This window comes from Cyrtonyx montezumae, unplaced genomic scaffold (genome assembly GCF_038088225.1).
Source record: "Cyrtonyx montezumae isolate F1298 unplaced genomic scaffold, pur_monq_1.0 scaffold_6, whole genome shotgun sequence".
Taxonomy (NCBI): domain Eukaryota; kingdom Metazoa; phylum Chordata; class Aves; order Galliformes; family Odontophoridae; genus Cyrtonyx; species Cyrtonyx montezumae.
The window spans coordinates 18,720,225-18,739,230 of record NW_027072067.1 but is presented as its reverse complement, the minus strand read 5'-3'; the positions used below and the strand labels follow the sequence as shown (position 1 = coordinate 18,739,230).

At 52.0% G+C, this 19,006-nt stretch overlaps 1 protein-coding gene across 4 annotated transcripts in view; it reads left to right on the top strand.

Annotated features, from left to right (window-relative positions):
* SRGAP3 (SLIT-ROBO Rho GTPase activating protein 3) overlaps positions 1-19,006 on the top strand; it is a 59,508-nt gene that overhangs the window by 25,065 nt on the left and 15,437 nt on the right. For all 4 annotated transcript variants that reach the window (XM_065749895.1, XM_065749891.1, XM_065749892.1 and 1 more), the window contains exons 4-10: positions 5,740-5,802; positions 7,610-7,795; positions 8,736-8,864; positions 15,352-15,573; positions 16,044-16,145; positions 16,368-16,565; positions 17,752-17,836. In XM_065749895.1, coding sequence (XP_065605967.1) covers positions 5,740-5,802; positions 7,610-7,795; positions 8,736-8,864; positions 15,352-15,573; positions 16,044-16,145; positions 16,368-16,565; positions 17,752-17,836 — 985 coding nt within the window. The remainder of the gene's footprint in view (positions 1-5,739; positions 5,803-7,609; positions 7,796-8,735; positions 8,865-15,351; positions 15,574-16,043; positions 16,146-16,367; positions 16,566-17,751; positions 17,837-19,006) is intronic.

Genomic DNA, 19,006 nt, shown 5'->3' with positions numbered 1-19,006 from the left:
CTTTGTCCAGGAGTGTTAAAGAAATGAGATACAGAGCTGTGAAGTGACTAGCAAGATGTGTGACCTAATGCCGAAGCTGGCTGGAGTAACACAGGGTGGAAAATGTGATGACTTCTTTTTTTGTTTAAAGACTCCTGGAGGGCTTCAGAGCAGAATAGCAACCTGCCTTTAAAAGCAGACTTGTTGGTTGAAACTTCAGGAAAGAGCAGGATTACAGATGTACAGCCAAGTACAACCGAGGGGAGCGAGCGTGGCTTTCTGAAGAGGGAAGTCATGCCTTGGGAGCCTGGTGAGAGCATGTTCAGGTCAGTGATCGTGAGTGCAGGTTGGCACAGTACCTTCCGTGTCCTCCAGCCTTTGGAAAATGCTCTCGCTGAAGCTCTTGAGGAAAAGCTGTTGAAGAGTAAGGAAGAAGCACTTGTTTTCTGCATGAGTGACTGATTAAAAATAGTGCCAGAGGAAGGAGGATTCTAGTAGAGCTTGTAATCATTTAGAAGAAGGATGAACAGCAAGCTGATAAAGTCTGCTGAAAGGAGGAGGTGAAAAGGAAAGACTTTGTGCTGTTATTACTACATCTGTTTAACCACCTTCGCATTATCATAGATGACATTGCATCTGTTGTGTCACGTTATGGTTTTGGGAGCCATGTGGGTAACCTGAGTCCTCAGGTGGTCAGATGACTTGTGAAGGAGCCGTCCCCATCAGCAGCTGCTGGTGCTGCCTGGCTCTGTGGTCGTGGCCTGGGGCTCCTGCACCACCATGCCTGGGCCTTCCATCGCGGCCCCAGCGTTCTTGATTTCTGTAGCTTGTTTTCAGTGGGTGGGTGGAGAGCTGCAGTTCAGGGAGCAGGGCGAGTGCTGTGGGACCTCCCCACGCAGGAGAAGAGTTCTGAAGTCTGTGGTTATCTCAAAATGTTAGCCCAGCTGGAGAGCAAATTAAATGTGATATTTTTATGACTAATTTCCTTCGGTTTATAGATCTGACCTAGAAATTAAGCCACCAGGGCAGGTTTGGACTTGTTCTGATGTGAGATGTCATCTCTTTTCCAGTCCTGGTTAATTCTAAGCTGTCAAAACCTCTCTCCCATTTTCATTTTGCTCTGAACTCAGTTTTGAGCCATACTCGTTCCTTCTGCCTTCGTGACACTGCGGTGGTGTGCATCACTCTGAACCACGGGACAACTTCAGTCAGCACTCACGCGAGGGGATGGATGTTGGGAGTACATTTCTTGTAGTAACTCAGTCTTCAACCAGGTCAAGATGATGAAGTATTTCATCCCTTCAGCAGGATTGTTTCTTAGTGCTTGCTTTTCGTTCATCTCCTTATATTGCATAGGAATGATTGCCCCTGTTTCCTCCCGCTGTGCTTTGTGTCGTTGTTAGTCCTTTGTGGGCATAGGCAAGTTGATGTTTTTGGGGTTATAAAACGGCTGAGATTGGAAGGGACCTCAAAGATCATTTCATCCCGACCTCCCTGCGAGGTTACTTTTTTTAACCTCTTACATACTGTGCCCAGAGTGGAATGTGGGGCTGCGTTCTGCAGCAGTGCTTGGTGGAGAAGCTGTGGGAATGGGAGCATCCTGATAGAAAGCCTGTTAGACACCAAGTCCAGCCTTGCAGCTGGTGCTAAATTGCTCAGAGCAGGTGTCCTTCAGTATTTTATCTCATTTAGTATTGAGTATGAGTAAAGCTCATCAGGCGGTGCTGGGGACACTGTGCTGTGGGCACAGGACAAGCAGGCCGGCTCCAAAGGGTTAAAGGCAGCCACAGCTGTGGTTCGGCTGCTTGCTTCTGCTGCTGAGTGCTCTTTGATGGTGAATCAGGGTAGCATTTTTTTCCAGAGATGTCACTTTTAATTCCTGCTGTCTAGAACTTATTAATGGGTTGTGACATGCTGCGGGTACACGGAGGAACTGGAAGGTTTTGTGTTTTGCGCTTTCATTATGTAAATGTAAACAATTGATGCAAAGCAGCAGCTCCACAATATCTGGGGTATGAGGATTGCATAATTGAGCAGCAATTGATCACTGCTGTGGTAATTGGCCAGTGGTGCTGAGCTGAGCTCCCCGGACTGCTCAGTGCACCCAGGGCTCTGTGCCTCGCTCAGCTCTGCTCTGTGCTGCCCCGGGGCTGCTGCGTCCCTTGCATGTCTTCCACAGCTGGATTGCTTCCTCTTGGCTTCATGAGCAATGACTTCTTTCACTTTGAAAGTGAAGAGGAAGCCTTGCAGGGAAAAACGCAACCCCTCCTCTCATTGTCTGCTCCTTTTGAATGTCGTGGAGCCCTGTGAAATAGGGGAGAAGAGCCCGCAGCCCTCGGGAGCGCGGCTGCGCTGCGTTGCAGAGGGCCGTGCAGGGATCAGTGAGGGCTGGCTTTCACAGCAGTGCTGGTGGCATTTAGGGCTTTGATGAGGTTTGGTGGGATGGAGCACGGAATATTCTGCAGCTGGGATTTGAAGCTCCTCCTCCCTGAGAGCTCTTACAGAGCCATAGACTGTAGAAAGCAATCGCTGGAAACGGAGCGGAAAAACATTGTCCATCCCCTGCAGATCTGTGCTGTGTCTGCACCCGAATGCTGCTGTGTTTCTGCACCCTCCCAGCGCACGTGCTGTGCTGCAGCAGTGCAGAGGAGGCAGGTGAGCCTCCTCCCTGCGGAGCATGGGGTGTGGGGGCATGGTGCTGAGGCAGTGCTGATCCTCTGAACTGTGCTGCTGCGCTCCCCAGCCTGGGGTGTCATTACACACTGATTGTGTCCCACACTGTGGGCTCCAGCTCGGAGATTAATGAAGAACTGTTGTCTGCCGGGGAGGAAACTCCTTTTGCTTCTCTCACAGCAGTGCTGTGGGGCTGGTGCTGCTCGCCCTGGACTCCATCAGCAGGCTCTGGGGCTCTTGGGTACTGTCTGCACAGAGGTAGCTCTGTAAACGTGGTGCACACCCGTGGTCCCTGTGTGGCCATGAGACTCATGCAAACAGCAACGGAGCCATTTCTTTGTGCTCTACTTAAGTGTCTAAAATTAGCTTTGAAAATGATGGCTGTGTGGGCTTCCCCTGGGCCACAGAGGAAAGCAAGGGCAGAGGTTGCAGCCAGCTCCGTGCCATTAGCTTTGGGACCAGGGCTGTAATTCCTGCAGGAGGGGCAGCTGGAAGTGCTGGGTGCCCCTGCCCTCACCTCCTGCAGGTGTGGGCTCCGACAGGTTGCTGTGCAGACCCCTGCTGGAGCAGCTCGTGTCCCAGGTGCTCCCTGTGACCTGCTAGCTCTGGGGCTGCCTGGCTGCTGTCTGGCACTCAGCACCTCCTGCTGATCAGCATCTGCATGGTGCTGTGGTGTGAGCTGGAGCCGTGTGGTCACACCTGGCTGTGGAGGGCCTGAATTCTGGATCCCAGATAGCAGTGATGGGTGGGAGGCAGGCTGCCCTCGTCCTTTACTTCGCTCTGCATTGAATTCTAACTAGTGATGAAGTAGAGTTAAACTGTGTGTGTAGGTTGTCCAGTTGGCTTTCACGAGAGCTCCGTGCTGCCCCTCAGGCAGTAAGGCAGTGGGATGGCTTTGCCTTATGTGCAGAGTGCATGGAGTTATTTGAGGAAATCCGAAAGACACTGCTTTTCTTTCTTTTTTCTTTTCAACTTGCTGTCTTTGTTTTCTGTTTTGAAGGGGATCTATACTTAGTTTAAACATATCTTCAAGTCATAATTAATGCTTCCTAGCCAAGAAGATTCCACTGAGAGATTTGGGGTATAATTAGAGGGGAGGCAGAGAGCAGCAGCCGTGCAGCTGCACAGCATGTGCTGCTGGATCACTGGAGCCCACCCGGGGCTGTGGGCTCCGTGGCTCTGCGAGCACAGGGAGTGGAGAGAGGAAGAGGCCGTGGGCTTTTAAGCTCCCAGAGAGCTTCATCCTGAGCGTGCTGAACTTGTGGTTGTGAAACTGGAAACTTTATTATGTAAGTGTGGTGCAGTGATTTCACAATGCCGTGTCCCACACAGGGAGGCCGTGGCCGGCTCAGGGCAGGCAGTGACAGTGGGCACTGAGGGCAGAGCGGAGGGGCCGGGTCACAGCTGCGGTGACAGCAGAACGTGACACGCTGGGGCTGAGAAGCCCAGGTAGTTCTTACTGTGAAACACAGAGTTGGCCCTCTGGCAGCAGGTGTCTGTAATAAATCTGCCAAATCAGACTGGAATGGCAGGTGATGCTACTGCTGAGGAATGTGAACGCAGGCAGCTAGCGTGCCCACCGGGGTCTGTATCACACAGGGCACTGAGCGTAGTGCTGGCACAGCTCTGGGAGGAGGCTGCAGCACATTCAGTTATAGGTTTTGGTGAAAAACAGGCAGTCGGTCTGCGTTGTGCTGCAGTGTGCTCCTCTGGCCGTCGAGCAGCCCTGCTTCCCTGCTTGCTGCAGCCTGCATGTGGAGCAGGGGTGTGCTCAGACCTACACGGTGGTCCCGGAGGGCTGCAGGAATTCCAGCTCCGTCCTGGCCCACTGCATGATGATAACAGGATGGTGTGTGATGTTCTGCATGATCGCTTTGGGAACTCAGGTTGGGCGATGCACAGATGAGCACAGAGCTCAAGTAGAAGTGCAGCAGCTCGGAGGCAGCGTGAGGATTCGCTGTACTGTTTGTGTTTATAATTATGCATTCTGTTTAGTGAAGGATTTGTAGTGAATTAAAGCAGCGTTTTGATTTCCCTTGTTTCTGAGCTCTGCTGTCGTGGGCAGATTGGAAGAGGAGGCCATCTGCATTTTGGTGTTACTGTTTGGAGATGGAAAAAGTAGAGCCCAGCTGTGGGCTGGCAGCCCCATTGACGCTGTCTTTGCAGCTTCTGGAGCAGGAAGGACGTTAGACAGGGTTTGTGCAGTGTTGTAAGGCCTCTGGGGCATTTCTCATGCTGTGAAGCTGTTTAATTTTTCAAGTAATATCTGTAAATAAAATGCGCTGGTTTTTAATATCCTCTGCAGAGCAGAGAGCAGAAAAGCTTTGTGATGGGCAGAGGAGCAGTGTGGGCAGATCTCCGGGGCACAAGGCATGAAGGAAGGCATTACCAAACCCAGCTGTGCTGCTGAGGTCCACCCACCACGCTGAGAAATGAAAGAAGGAAAGGAAAACCCTGCAGGCATGATAGCAATGTGAAAAATGCAGCTAGATAGCAGCAGCCTGAATGTGTTGCTGTGTTTTGTTCTCTGCGGAATGGGTGTGAACGCATTTCCAGGAGATGACCAGGGCTCTCTTGGACGCAGGAGCTGGGGAGCCTGGAACAGATGCTTCGTGCTTCACTGTGCTTGGGCTCACCACGCAGTTTATGAAGGTGGAGGAGAACAATTCCCACTTCCTGGCCAGCTTGCCCCTTTGCAGGCTGCATTATCCTGCAGAGCTGTTGCTTTGGGCTGCTGTGTGCTCCACTCAGTGAGTTGGGCATGGCCCTCAGCTCAGCTCACCTCCGTGGGGCTGAGCACTCACGTGGGCCCCATTTCCCTCTGTCTCCTCTCGTGGTACCTTTGGGTGGTGCCAAGGCCCCAGGTCTGTGTACGTGCTGGTGGTTTGCTGCTGCTGGCCCTGCAGGGCTCGGGTGGCACTGAGGTGGGCCTGGGAGGTGTTCTTGAAGGAGAGGATTGCGAGGTGTATGCGTGGAATGTTTGCAAGTCCTGTGGTTTTACTCTCCCCTCCAAAATGTATTTTGTTTTCAGAAATGCACATTACTGTGAGCATGACAGTTTAAGTTCTTATTCCTTTTGTCTTTCAGAGTAAAGAAATTGGCTTACAGATGCACGAAGAGCTCCTGAAAGTCACCAACGAGCTGTACACGGTAAGCAAGGGTCCTGGCAGTGCAGGAGCACAGCAGTGTGAGTGTCAGAGCACAGTGCCTGTCGGGCACTGCTGGCACCTCTGGGGGCTCTCACCGTGTGCCATGCTGTGCTCCAGCCTTGTTTCATCCACTGGGAACGTTTCACTTGTGGGTTTGATGCAGCAGGGGAAGATTTCCATCTGTCTTGTGGTGAAGAGCTTCCTTGTCTACATCAGGCAGTGGATGGTGCTGTCCATATATTAGATTTGAGTGTAAATGAGTTGTTGTGGGTGTGATGCTGTGAGCCCCTCAGCCACCATGCCCTGTGTGCAGTGCTGCCTTCGGAGCCCTCTCACTTGGAATTTCTGGCACGGGTCTTCACAGGTTTGTTTCTGCATTGGTTGTTGAAGGACAGCTTTGGTGAGGCCTGCAGTGTGGGTGGACAGCCAGGTTGGGTCAGAAGCCTGCAAGAGAGCTGGGTTGCATTGTTGATGGTTGAATGTCACAAGCTGCATTAGCAACAGTGACTAATTAAGATTAATTACAGCAGCAGCAAGGCAGATGCAAAGCAGACGAAGAATAACAAGGGCTGGGCTGGCCTTGGTGCCTGTGGAGCAGTGCACTCAGAACCCAGCCCTGGGACAGGAGCATCCCCTGGGGGACACTGCTGTGTCACAGAAGCGTGCTGGGGGCTGAGCTGCAGGAAAGGGAACAGCAAAGAAAACAGGGAGTATAATTTTAGTCCTCTTGAATCCATTTCAAAACTTGTTTCCATGGGAACAGAGATACCACCCTGTCTACTGCTTTGCTCCCACCTGCAGAGCTGGGTGTGTGTGAATGGTCAGACAGACTGGAATGGCTGCAGGAGCTGTGTGATTTCTGTTGCAGTTCTGCCCGGGCTGTCCCAGCCCTGTGCTGCTGCTGCCCGGACACTCCACTGGAGCTCTGATTTTCAGCAGGAAGCTGGCCAGCCCTCTGCCTCGTCAGGGCAGTGTGAGCTCAGGCTTCAGATCCCAAGGGGAAATGATAAAAGAGGACAGTGTGACTAAAGGCATAAAGGGAGAAGAGCAGATGTACTCCCCTTGCCAACTCTATTAAAATGATCACAACTGTGCCCTTTGGGCCCGTGTATCTGAAAGGAAATGCTGGAGGCTGTGCCTGCAGGGGCTTTCCTGGCAGCAGATCAGTGCTGTGTGTCCAGTCCCTGGTGGCAACGTTCACTTTAGAGGTGGAGATGTTGCTGCACTCCACCTGGCACTGGCTGCTTATGGTGGCAGTGAGATGGGAATTCAGAGGTGATAGGAGACAAACTCCATTTCTGCTTGAACTTGCAGCTCCTCCACCTTCCAGCTGCAGTCTGCGTTGGGGTGATAGAGCAGGGTTGTGCTCTGTTACGTTGATGGGTTGGCTTAGCAAGTACGGTTGCAGGAAGAGAGGGTTGGGTCTGGAGTGGCATCAGGCTGATCGTGCCCTCCTCGCAGTCTCTTGTTGTGGACACCCCAATCCCAGCTGCAGAGAGCTGGAGGACATTTCTCATCTGTCTGTAGGAAGATGAATGCGGTGTGTGCTGGAGGCATGGCTGTCTGCTCCTGCTGCACTGAGGAAGCAGGGAGTAGTGGTTCTAATGCCAGCTCCGTGCAATTTCAAAGCAGGACTTAATCTGGGGTCTTTTCTTCCCACCTTTTTGTTCCTTAGCACCACGGTGGGCTCAGACAGCTTTGGCACAGTCAGGACTGAGCTTCCCGTTGCCCACAGCTGCTGTCCTCCCCTCGTGCATTGCTGCCTCCTGGCTGTGGGGCAGCAGGCTCACTCAGTCTTGTTCCCTCAGGTGATGAAGACCTACCACATGTATCATGCAGAAAGCATCAGCGCTGAGAGCAAGCTGAAGGAGGCAGAGAAGCAGGAGGAAAAGCAGTTCAACAAGTCAGGGGACGTCAGTGTGAACCTGCTGCGGCACGAGGAGAGGCCGCAGAGGCGGAGCTCTGTCAAGAAGATTGAGAAGATGAAGGAGAAGGTGGGTGTGTGGGGCAGGGGCCGGGCTGCCTGGGGCTCCCTGCGTGGTGGGAACTTAGCTGTGGTCCATTTCACTTCTGTGCAGCTGCTCCTGTCTCCCCGTAAGGCATTAGGAAGCGTAGCTGCAACTCAACTCGTGTTTTGCTGTTGACAGTGAACTGTAGCTGTCTCAGGGTTCCTTGAGGCGGGGAAAAAAAATGGGTTGGATACATAAAATAAATGGGTTTTTCCTGTGCAGGCTGCCTGGGATTTAAGGTGCAGCACTCGGATGGCTTTGCTAGCCGAAGCATTTAACACCACTCCAGCTTTGGCTTCTCCCTGGGTGCTGGAATCTCTAGAACTGTTTCTCCTGTTAATTTCTGAGAACAGCAATAGCTTCTTAAGCATGTGAGTCAGCCCAGCACTGGGGCACTGTCCTGCAGTGGGCCTCTGGGAAGGGTTAATCTTCTGTGCTAAACCTTCAGGCTAGTGATCTTCCTGAGTGAACTTGCCAGATCCAAGTGCATCTGCTATTGCAGAGCTTTGAATTCTGGGTCCTGTTCTGAGTTGTATAGTTGGGGCCTCTGGGCTGGATTCCACTTTGATACAGCTGCTCAAGCCTGGAGTAAGTCCAGATGCATGTCAGCATATCTGGGGTGAAAATTTGGCCTTCCAATTATGATTGATGCCAAAATCTCCATGAATGCACAGATAAAGGAGGAACAGCTGTGCTTGGGATGCTCTGGGTATGCCTGAGCAGAGTGTGCTTATTGTGCCCCGGTTTTTCATACCAGGGCTGTTCAGATGGGATCCCCTGCAGCCTCACAAGGATGCCTATTTTCACACCTGATACCAAATTTTATTAATGTTTGTGTCACACCCAGGCTCTGGGGTGCTGCAGCAAGAGGAACCGTGGCAGGAACATCCTGCATGTGCTCTAATGCTCTGTTCTGCTTTTTCAGAGACAAGCCAAATACTCTGAAAACAAGCTGAAGTGTACTAAAGCCAGGAATGACTACCTGCTGAACCTGGCAGCCACCAACGCAGCTGTCAGTAAATACTATATCCACGATGTCTCTGACCTCATTGATGTAAGTGCTTCCTCCTCTGCACGCATCCTGCCTGTTCTGCACTGAGTGCGCAGCTCAGTGTTAGACACAGTTTGGTTCTTAAATGCACTTGTGCTGTGTGATAGTAATGGAGTATTTGTTTGAACTTTAAAATATGCATACCTTAGGCCTGATAATGTGCTGTAAGCTTGAATTCTTTTCCCTGTGTTTTCTTCCTTTGCAGTTGCATGCATGCATATGCCTTCCCTCCCAGCTGATGTAGGTGTGTATGTGCAGAACTGGAGCTGTCTCTGTCAGCCTCCTCTGAATTTTATGGTGGTCACACGATCACACAACAAAGTAATCAATTTATATAGAAACTTCTTTCTTTTTTTTCCAGATAATAAAAGAGTTCTGGTTCTAACTGCATGGTGTCAGCCAGCATGCATTACCAATACCGTCACGAGTGCATGGGTGGAGGAGCCTGGACTGGGATCCAGCTCTGTGTATCTTTCGTGTGGTATCACAGCAGGCTGTGGTCTGGGTGTCACTCTGTGTTGGCTTTGGCTTAGGAACCACGCAGAAATAATGCTTCTTTCACTATTAAGTGACAGCCCCATCCTCTGTGGCTCCCACACGTAGGGTTTGTTGCAGCTGGAGCATCTCAAAGCCCAATACCTTTGCAGTAGAATTTGCCTTGGGGCAAGCCAGGTGGTCCTCAGGTTTCCTCCATCCATTATTCTGCATTTGAAATAGATAAAACTCTCATAAAAAATTACAGGTATCCTCTCCTTCGTGGCTGAAAACAGAACCCTGTTCTTTGTGCTGTGTGCATCTGCTGTTCCTATCGGTTTGAGTGGGTGCTCAGCACTCCTCAGCTGCGATGGCAGTGAAGCAGATGGAAGTGTTCCCCTGGCAAGGAAAGGCACTTGCAGAATTGTTCCCTGCAGCCTCGGGGCAGCAGCTCCCAGGAGCAGCTTTTGTAGACATGACAGGGATTGAAATCGTGTATGTGTCAGTGACTCCCACGAGCTGCTTTCAAATGATTTTAAACAGAGAAGTTTTCCATCTCTTCCTTTGATGGGAGTCTTCACAGCAGTATGGATTGTGCTCTGCAGTCCCTTCCTGCTCAGGGCTTCAGGGAGTGGTAACTGATGGAGCTGTGAGCACCACGTTGGCCTTCCGGCCTCGTGTTAACTGCATGTGTGATTTTAAGATTGCTTTGAAGTGTTTATCTCCTTCCAACCAACTGATGTGTACGTGTTCTTCCAGTGTCTGATGAAAAACCCACTGAGGATTTCAAGATTAAGATATGGTGAAATATTCTCAGTATGTCCTTCTTATTCCTTATTACTGCAGATGAGTTTAGCCACCCTAAGAGTGCTCAGGAGCTCCATGGTGAGGACAGTCAGGCAGCGAGGTGTGGTAACTGCTTGCTTTATCCCAGGGTTCCTCTTTCTGTTTGTCCTCTCCTCGCACACGCTCTTCTCTCCCTCCTTATGTTTTTTTTTTTAAGAAGGAATATCTTATTTTTGTGGACTTTCTGAGCCTTTGATTTCCTGGAGAGGTGATGAGTTCCAGTTTGGTCCTGGCTGTTCATGTTATTCATTCCAACTTTATTTCCTTGTGCTGACCCTTCTGCTGCAGTCAGCAGATGGCTTTTCTTCCACGCTCCAGGAAATCCCTTCAGGGAGCTTCAACTAAAACATCTTTGACGCTGTGCAACTGAATTCCCTAATGACATATCCACTGGAAACAAAATACTGGATGTGTGTGCTGTACGTGGGTGCCCTGATTTTAAATCCCCCAAAAGAGAACAGTTCATTTGAACAGACTTCTGTACAAATGTTCTGCAAGAGCATGGCACGGAAGGCTTCGGAAAGCTCCAGAAGAAGGGGTTTTCCCCAGGTCCCAAAGGGCTCTGTGCCATCTATTGGACACAGCCCTGATATTCCTGATGCCCTCAGCATCACTGTGAAGTGACTCTTAGAACAAAGCCTCTGCTCATCTCACTCAGTGAGAGAAGAGGTCCCAGCTGCTATGGGAGGGTGAGCAGAGCTCGCAGGGCCTGGCTGTGCTGGCAGGTGAAACGTGTGCTGGGGCTGTCCCCACTGTGCCCAGTGGCCCTGTTGTGTCCTTCTTAGGAGGAGGAGGACCATGGAGACACATCAGCTTAGACTTGGGCTTCAGGTACCTCGTTTGCCTCTTCCCACGGAAGAATCATGTTTTCATTAAAGCACCTGTTATTTCTGTCATTAAGCATGTGACCAAATTAATCTCTGTGGCTGTGCACGTAGAGTGGGGATAAAGCTGTGTCCACCCCTCTGGATCACTCTGTGTAATGGCTGTGTGGTATTGGAAGTGCTCACACAAAGGATTCCCGGGGTCAGCGGGGGACGGTGTGGCCGTCGGTCCCTGGGCTGGGTCAGCTCCCTGACGTGGTTCTGGCACGCTGCTGCAGCTGTGGATGGAGCTGCATCTGAAACAAACACACATGGATGGGTAAAGCAAGGGGATTCTTAGGAATGTTGAATTACCGCCACAAGTTTTGTTCACCATGAAATGCTGATGACCGTGTTATTTTTAATGAGGTCAAGTGATGCTTGGGAAGCGGTTTGGGAAAGCTGCTGGTGGCTGTGGCAGCAGAGCCAGGCAGCAGCCCTGCTGTGGGACCCAAGGGAGCAGAAATATGCTTTTAAGGACAGCTTTTCACTGGCACCAGGCAGAGAACTGAGGCCCAAGGAGGCACTGGTGCTGTGCAGCAGTGCTTTGCAGTGCTCTGGGAGGCTGCAGCTGGCAGAGGTGATGCGGGGGGGCAGGGCTCACCTGGGCCCCAGCTCAGAGCAGCATTGTCTGCAGTGACCTGTGGGCAGCGTGGTGCGGCACAGCAGGGCTGCCCTGCAGAGGTGGCAGTGGCAGCAGATGGGAATCTGGACAGAGCTGTTGTGTTCTGGGCCTCATGCAGAGGGGGGAGTGAATGGGAGAAAAGGGATTAAGTTTGTGTGATGCTTTTCAAAGCAGAGCTGTGTGGATGTAGGGGTGGGGAAGGAGGCATGCAGGCTCAGTTACTGTCAGAGTTTGACACCTTTTGTTCCCACACTGGGACCCTGGTTTAGGAAACTCGTGTCCTGTTTCTGTATGCGGTGGTTAATGATAGCTGCCGTTGCTCCTTGTTTGCTCACAGCACCAGAAATTGATTCTCCAATAACAGTGCTTTTTTCTAAGCTGTTCTTAGAGTGCAGTATTAAGAGACTGTGTTGGCTGGGTTCTGTAGTTTAAATTCTGCCTGTCTTCGCTTTAATAATACAGCAAACTGCATTTTTTTCCCCAAAGTTTGCACCTAGTTAACGATTATTTCCTCGTGCAGACACCACAGACGTTGAAGTTGGCTTGCTGGGTTGGTGAAGCCTGCTTGTGGATTGTTTTATGGCTTGCAGTGTCGTGCAGCCTATAAATTCTGCTGCTGGAGGGCTCTGAGCGGTCTTTGTCTGATGGACCTTGTTAGTGCGGCACAAAAAGGCAACAGGATGTTCCCTGGGAGAGAAGAATTCCTTCTCGACGCTTTCTGTGCTTTTCCCATAGTGTGAATGAATAGCCTCAAGGTCCTTGTGTCCTTTACAAGATTAATTTACCAATGAGTTCATCTTGGAAAAAACCCAAACCAGCACGCATGCACAAAGGCCCTAAGGAGGTGTACACAGGAGAGGAGTGCAGTAAGGAGATTAAGGGGCAGGATGAAATGCGGGTCAGAAATCCTTTGGAAAGAAACCCCCCTCTGGGGACCACAGAGGTGATCACACAGTGGGGTTCGGAAGGGAGCGCGTGGGGCTGTGCCCTGCGGGGCTGCGGGTGGGAGCCTTGCTCGGACGTGGCTCAGCCTCGTGCTTCAGACTTGGCTGTGGAAGTCAGAGGTACTTTCAGGTGTGAGGTGGGTGCTGGTACACTGGCACAGCCAAGTGCCATGTTACCTGTTGTGTCGTGCTTTGGAACACGCTGAGTACCTTCTAACCATTTAAACAGGGAGACGAGTCAGTGCTTCAGAAGGCGTTGGCTCTCCGTGAGGCCTGGCCCTGCTGCAGCCTTGCTGCAGGAGATGCTGCTGCAGAGCTCCGGTACCGGAGTGCTGGGGGAGCGGGCAGGGAGGGACCCCCTCCTCACCCCGTGCTGGGACAGGGCAGGATGTGTGTGGCCACCTCTCAGCTCACTGAGCAGGGCTGTGTGTCTCCCAGGTCTCGCTGCTTCTCTGCCTGAGCACTGTGACACTTCCAGCCCTTGTAGGAGTGGTATGAGACTTAATGAATTAATAGACAAAGAGCTTTAAGCTCTTCAGATGAAAGGCGCTGCGGATGTGCTAAGGGTTGTTATTTGTGCTTCTCATTTATTGTCCATCAAAGGGAGATGAGAAGGGTGAGAAAATGCCATTTGTTCTGGAGCTGGGAGCCCGAGTTTGAAGTCTTTTTTGTTTTTCCCTTCGCTCTTGGTGTGTGTCTGGGAATGGTGTGACCGCCCGTGCTTCCCCCTGCAGGCAGCAGTGCCCGCAGTGCTGGTGTGGTGCTCGGGGCTGGCAGTGCTGGGCACACACTGAGGTGCTGGGCACTGCCAGCAGCTGCAGCACGAGCTGTGTTTGCAGGGAGGATCCCACAAAGCGTTGCTTTGCACGTGCATCGTGCGTTACCTCCTCTTGTGGTGCTGTACTCAGCTTGCACCCCGCTTCGATGCCCCAAAGAACCATTTTTTTGAGTGTCGTTTGCTGCACCAGTTTTCAACTGTCCCTGTTATAAACTAATAAATGCAGAAGTTAGATAGTGGTTGGATAAATCATGGATTGTGACCTTCTGATCTGCCCTACCCCGGCTGGGGTCAGGCAGACTGTGCCGTGGGTCTGCACGTGGGAGCAGTCGTGTTGTGCTGTCACTGCTGGTTCCAGCACGGACCGGAGCGTGACGTGATGAGAGCTGAGGGCTGTCCCCTCGTGTGGGCTGGAGCTGCTCCTGGCACCAGCTGAGTCTTCACATTTCACTTTGAGTTTGTCAGTGCTGATGTTCTGACGCAGAGTTGCTTTCTGCATTGGTTAGAAGTGATTCCTGTGGGCACTGCAGAGTTGGAGGAGGGGCCTCTGCCCCACCAAGATGGCTTCGTGCTGCCAGCAGTAGAGGGGAGCCTGGCGTGTGAGCCAGGGCTGTGGGCAGTTTGGTTGCAGCTCTGATGAGGACTTTCTACTTGTTCTTTAATTAGTGTGACAAAAAGCTTCTCTGTAATGCACATGGTTGGCAGGTGCTGGCTCAGCCCTGCTTGCTGTGGCAGCGCTCTCACAGTGCCCATCAGCACAGCGTTCCCCTCTGTGTCTCCAGCGGACATCGCTGTGTGCTGCAGCCCTCCCACCCCTGGGGAGTGTGTCTGCAGGTCACTGCACTTGTGTGCAGGTGTGTGCAAGCTTCAGACCGTGTGTGTGGGACTGCTGCTCGCTGGCTGTGCTGGTGGCAGCGTGTCAGCATGCCCTGCAGCAGTGCCAGGAGTCAGAAGGGGCATCCAGGGGACATGTGGTCACAGAACCCCTAACAGTGCATGAGGCCGTGCTTATCTAACTTCACACCCTCTGTCAGGAGCTTCAGCCCTCTTATGTCCAGAAATAGAGTGCCTCATTTTTGGATTGCAGGCTCCTTGCAGCCCCGCTGGCACAGCTCAGTGTGATGTTCTGCCCTCTGGCTGTGCCTTGCTGTGCCCCTCCTCTCCCTGCAGAGCCACTGCTGGCATCCACGTGCTGGGTGCCTGCGGCAGGGCCACGCCTGGAGCTGCCCGCGGTCCTTTGGGGACTGGGAGGAGAGCTGCTGAGATGGGAGCTGCTGCTTGCTCAGCTGTGATTTGGTGTTAGAGCAGCAAATCCCTGAGCTGTTGCTATACTTAATATGCCAAACTCAATTACATCAAAAAGAGAGTTTACAAACAGACTTTTGCTGCCCAAATACTGTGCGTTAGGCAGTTAGCTCTGGGTTTTGTCATTTTCTCCAAGATGAGCGTGATCGGTTGTGCGTGAGGAGCAGCTCTGTCACGAGCTTCCTAGCGATGGCCCTTTGTGCTCACACACCTGTCAGCTGGGGTAACTGGGGGAATGGTTTCTTTGTGCAGAGGCAGGAAGTGCTGGGGATCAGGAGAGCCCTGGGCAGCACTCAGCGTGGCCCTCTGGCTGCTTTTCCTGGGGAGCTTTGCAGGGCAGGAGTTTTGCCATCAGTGCAGCCCTGCCCTGGTGCTGAGCAGCCAGAGGAACTGTACTTTTGTGTGATGTTAGCTCTCTCCTGCCTGGGAACCACTTGTCTTTTCCCAGGGAAACCAAGGGCATTAAATTCTTGTGCTGTGCCCAGCCAGCGGCGCAGGGGTGCACAGCCCAGCTATTTGTGCCCCTGGTACCTGTTCTTCCTCAGTCCTATTTCTTTCTCTCCTTCCCACGCAGTGTTGCAGTGCACTGGCAGCACAGCGCTGGCAGTGCTGGTGGTGCCCGTCCTTAACGCGGCCCTGCCTTGCTGTCCCGCAGTGCTGTGACCTGGGGTTCCATGCCAGCCTCGCACGGACCTTCCGCACGTACCTGTCTGCCGAGTACAACCTGGAGACCTCGCGCCACGAGGGCCTGGACATCATCGAGAACGCTGTGGACAGCCTGGATGCGCGCAGCGACAAGCACACCATCATGGACATGTGCAACCAGGTCTTCTGCCCCCCGCTGAAGTTCGAGTTCCAGCCCCACATGGGGGATGAGGTACAGCAGTCACGGAGCCGCCTCGGGGCCTGGCCCAGGCCTGGTCCCTCTTAGCCCTTACGTTATTTCTTCCCCTCTGCTCTCTTTGCATGCTGCTATTCACGTTTCCTTTTTTAATGAGACACTTGGCTTGTTAGCAGCGCTCCTCCTTTCGGTGTACTCTTAGTCCTCTCCCAATTACAAAGCCTGTGGTTTCATCCTCAGCCTAACTGCCCAGCAGATTTGATGGCGGGGGCTTTGATTTACCTGCTGTAATTGGAAGGCTTCAGAGTGCAGCTTTAAAATGCCAAGTAGAAGCCTCGTGCTAGCCCAGGTCCACAGCACTGCTGCTTGGAAACTGAGCCACACTGCCTGGGAAGGCTGCAAGGAGCTTGTGGGCGCTGAGAGAATCTTTCTGGTGTTAATGTACGTGTCTGGTCTGCGTGCATCTCACTGAACCCCTCTCCTGTCTCTGGCATGCTCCTGCCCAGGTGTGCCAGGTCAGTGCCCAGCAGCCTGTGCAGACCGAGCTGCTGATGCGGTACCACCAGCTGCAGTCCCGCCTGGCCACCCTCAAGATAGAGAACGAAGAGGTAAGAGCTGGTCCTGTACCTTGTGAACGGCCTCACAGGTTGCTCAGCCTGTTGTCTCATGTGCTCAGGTGTGGGGTCTTCCAGCAGCAGTGCTGAGGTCTCCCTCTGCAGCTCATGCCAGGGCAAGCACGGTGCTTATGAGCTGCCTGGGGGCCAGTTTTGGCTCCAGATGTCATTTTTCCCTGTTTGCTTCAGAATCGTGCTGTCTTTTATGCCTGATAGGTACGAAAAACTCTGGATGCCACAATGCAGACTTTGCAGGACATGCTGACAGTGGAAGATTTTGATGTTTCAGATGCCTTCCAGCACAGTCGCTCCACTGAGTCGGTCAAATCAGCTGCTTCAGAGACCTACATGAGCAAAATAAACATCGCCAAGAGGAGAGCCAACCAGCAGGAGACTGAGATGTTCTATTTTACAGTGAGTCTCATAGCACGTGGTGCGGGACAAAGAGCATTAAGTGTGAGGACTGAGTTGCGTTTTAAGTGCTCATTGGTGAGAACCAATTCAGTCTTCCACTGTTTGTTTTCTGTATAGTTTGGGATTGGAACGCATTTCACAGCAGCACGGCGATGCATAGAGGATGATCCGGTGACTGTTAACAGAACACTGCAGCAAGCAGTTCTGACCCAAAGCTCACAGAAGTCAGCAGCAGCGGCCCAGCCCTGGGCAGCAGATAGGCCCAGCTGATGGCTCCTCTGGAGACCTTTCCTGTTTTGAACCCTCAGCTGAGCCTTCCTTTTCTGGTCTACACAGCTGAAGTGCCCTGGGCCTGGCTGAGACAAGCAGCCATTTGCATCTTAGGCAGGCACTGCAGCAGGCTGTGCTAGCTGGGGCTCTGCTGTGTGCTGGGCAGCCACAGCCTGGGTCAGGTGCTGCACATCCATGCTGGTCTTAAGGTTCTCCTCAGACATTAGCTCAGCAGAAGTGCCCCTCGTTTCACTGTGGTTGGAGGCTGCAGTTAATAGTGTCTTGTGGTATATACGTGAGTGTGATTTCTCAAGCAATATTATTACTCCTATTTGGGCACGAAGGTGGAAATCAGCACACTGTTTTGAGCTGTGCTTGTTTCTTTAATTTTGCAAGAACTTGTGTTTTTTCCCTATTTTTTTTGTCTTTCATTCTCTACGCCTGTCTCCATCACCCCTCCTCTATCGAATCACTTGCTCTGGAGCTCTCCTGGGTGCACAGCAGCCTGGCAGTGCAGTGCTGCATGGTTTTCATGGCCCAGCACACTGTGCTGCTCTGCTGCATCACTTGTGTCTGTGGGGGCAGAGTGCCACCAGGGGAGGGAGAACCTCTTTGATTTTCCAGGCTGTTCTCAGAAGCCTGACAAAAGAAAGTTTGCTTTGAACTTTTTTCTTTGGAGCCACTGACATTCCCAGGTGGGGGGTGCAGCACCGAGGAGACCAGGCTAACAATAAGATCTTCAGGACTGTGGCTGGAGCAGTGGGAAGTGATTATTGGACCATGCTCCACTGCCTCGTTTGTTACAGCCCTGACAGCCTCTGTGTCCCCTCAGCAGCCCCCTGGGCAACAGTGTACATCAATTACAGATGATAATTGCCAAGAGTCCTAACCTGCCTTGTTCTGCTCTTAATTCCAGAAATTTAAAGAGTATTTGAATGGCAGTAACCTTATCACAAAGCTCCAGGCTAAGCACGACTTGCTGAAGCAGACTCTTGGGGAAGGTGAGTGGTGGGATTAGGCGCAGGGAGGAGGCACGTGCTGCCAGCAGAGCTCCGACACCAGCTCTGAGCTCCAGCATTGGTGCTGTGGGAACGGAGCAGGGGCTGGTGGAAATGGGGATGTCTGAGCCCCTCCTGGAGGCCCCAGGTGTTAGCAGCAGGCACAGGCCTGCTTGCAGCCCCAGGGCTACGGCTCCTGGGGTCGGGGCAAGAAGTGATTTATCTCTTCGTGGGGATTTGATGCCTGCCTTGCTGTCCCACACAGAAGCACTATTGCAGCTGTATTGGGAGGAAGAGTAGCGTCAGGCAGTGCAGTTCTCTGTGAGCTGTGCAAAAGCAGCCGTGGAGCGTTTTCACATGGAAACTGAATTCCTTCCAGGTCATGGGATTGTCCTGCTGTGCAGGCATTTGGCAAATATTTGGCCCAGAAATGTGGAATGCTGTGTTTCAGCGTGAGCTGATTCTCTTAAGGAAGGAATCTGGGTTTGCAAAACGCCTGTGTGGAATTCTTTGCTTTTTCAGTGAGGAATTGGCTGCAAGCTTGCTTTCTGCAGGTGCCAAGGGAGAGCAGGAAGGAGGCATGTGTAGCCAAATGCTTCCCTTTCTGTGCTGTAGGAAAAAGGAAGGCTAAATCAGCTTTCTTGGTCTTCGGAGAGAGGCACAAACCGTGTGAAATGGGTTTAGTTTTTTTCAGTGGGTTGACAAACACTTTTAAAAAATGAGCAGATCTTATCACTGGTAATATGCTGCCATTTATGTGAAATCCAAGCACTAAAAATACTCAGAGGGAATGAGAATAGTGACAGCCAGAATAGTCTGCTTGATGATGATTAGATGGGCTGTTATCATGTAAAAAGAGTCAGGGAGCAGAATTACACCGCTGCATTCAGATGCTATTAGCGGTCCTCTATGAGGCAGTTGGGTAATCTCAGCAGCCTCCCCAGGGGCTTTAGCCCTTATCAGCCTCCCCCTTTCCAATTTGAGTTTGGCCAATACCCAGCGAGTGTAAATGAGCACTTATTGAGAGGACCTGCAGTGCATCTGGTTATTTTTTTCCATGATGGACTTCATATTGCAAATAAACCTTTAATGTCAGCGGGAATAGAAGATGCTTTCCCTCCCTTGTGACTGAGCCCTGGACTTCCAGTGCCTCGTATGGAAGGGCTTTGCATA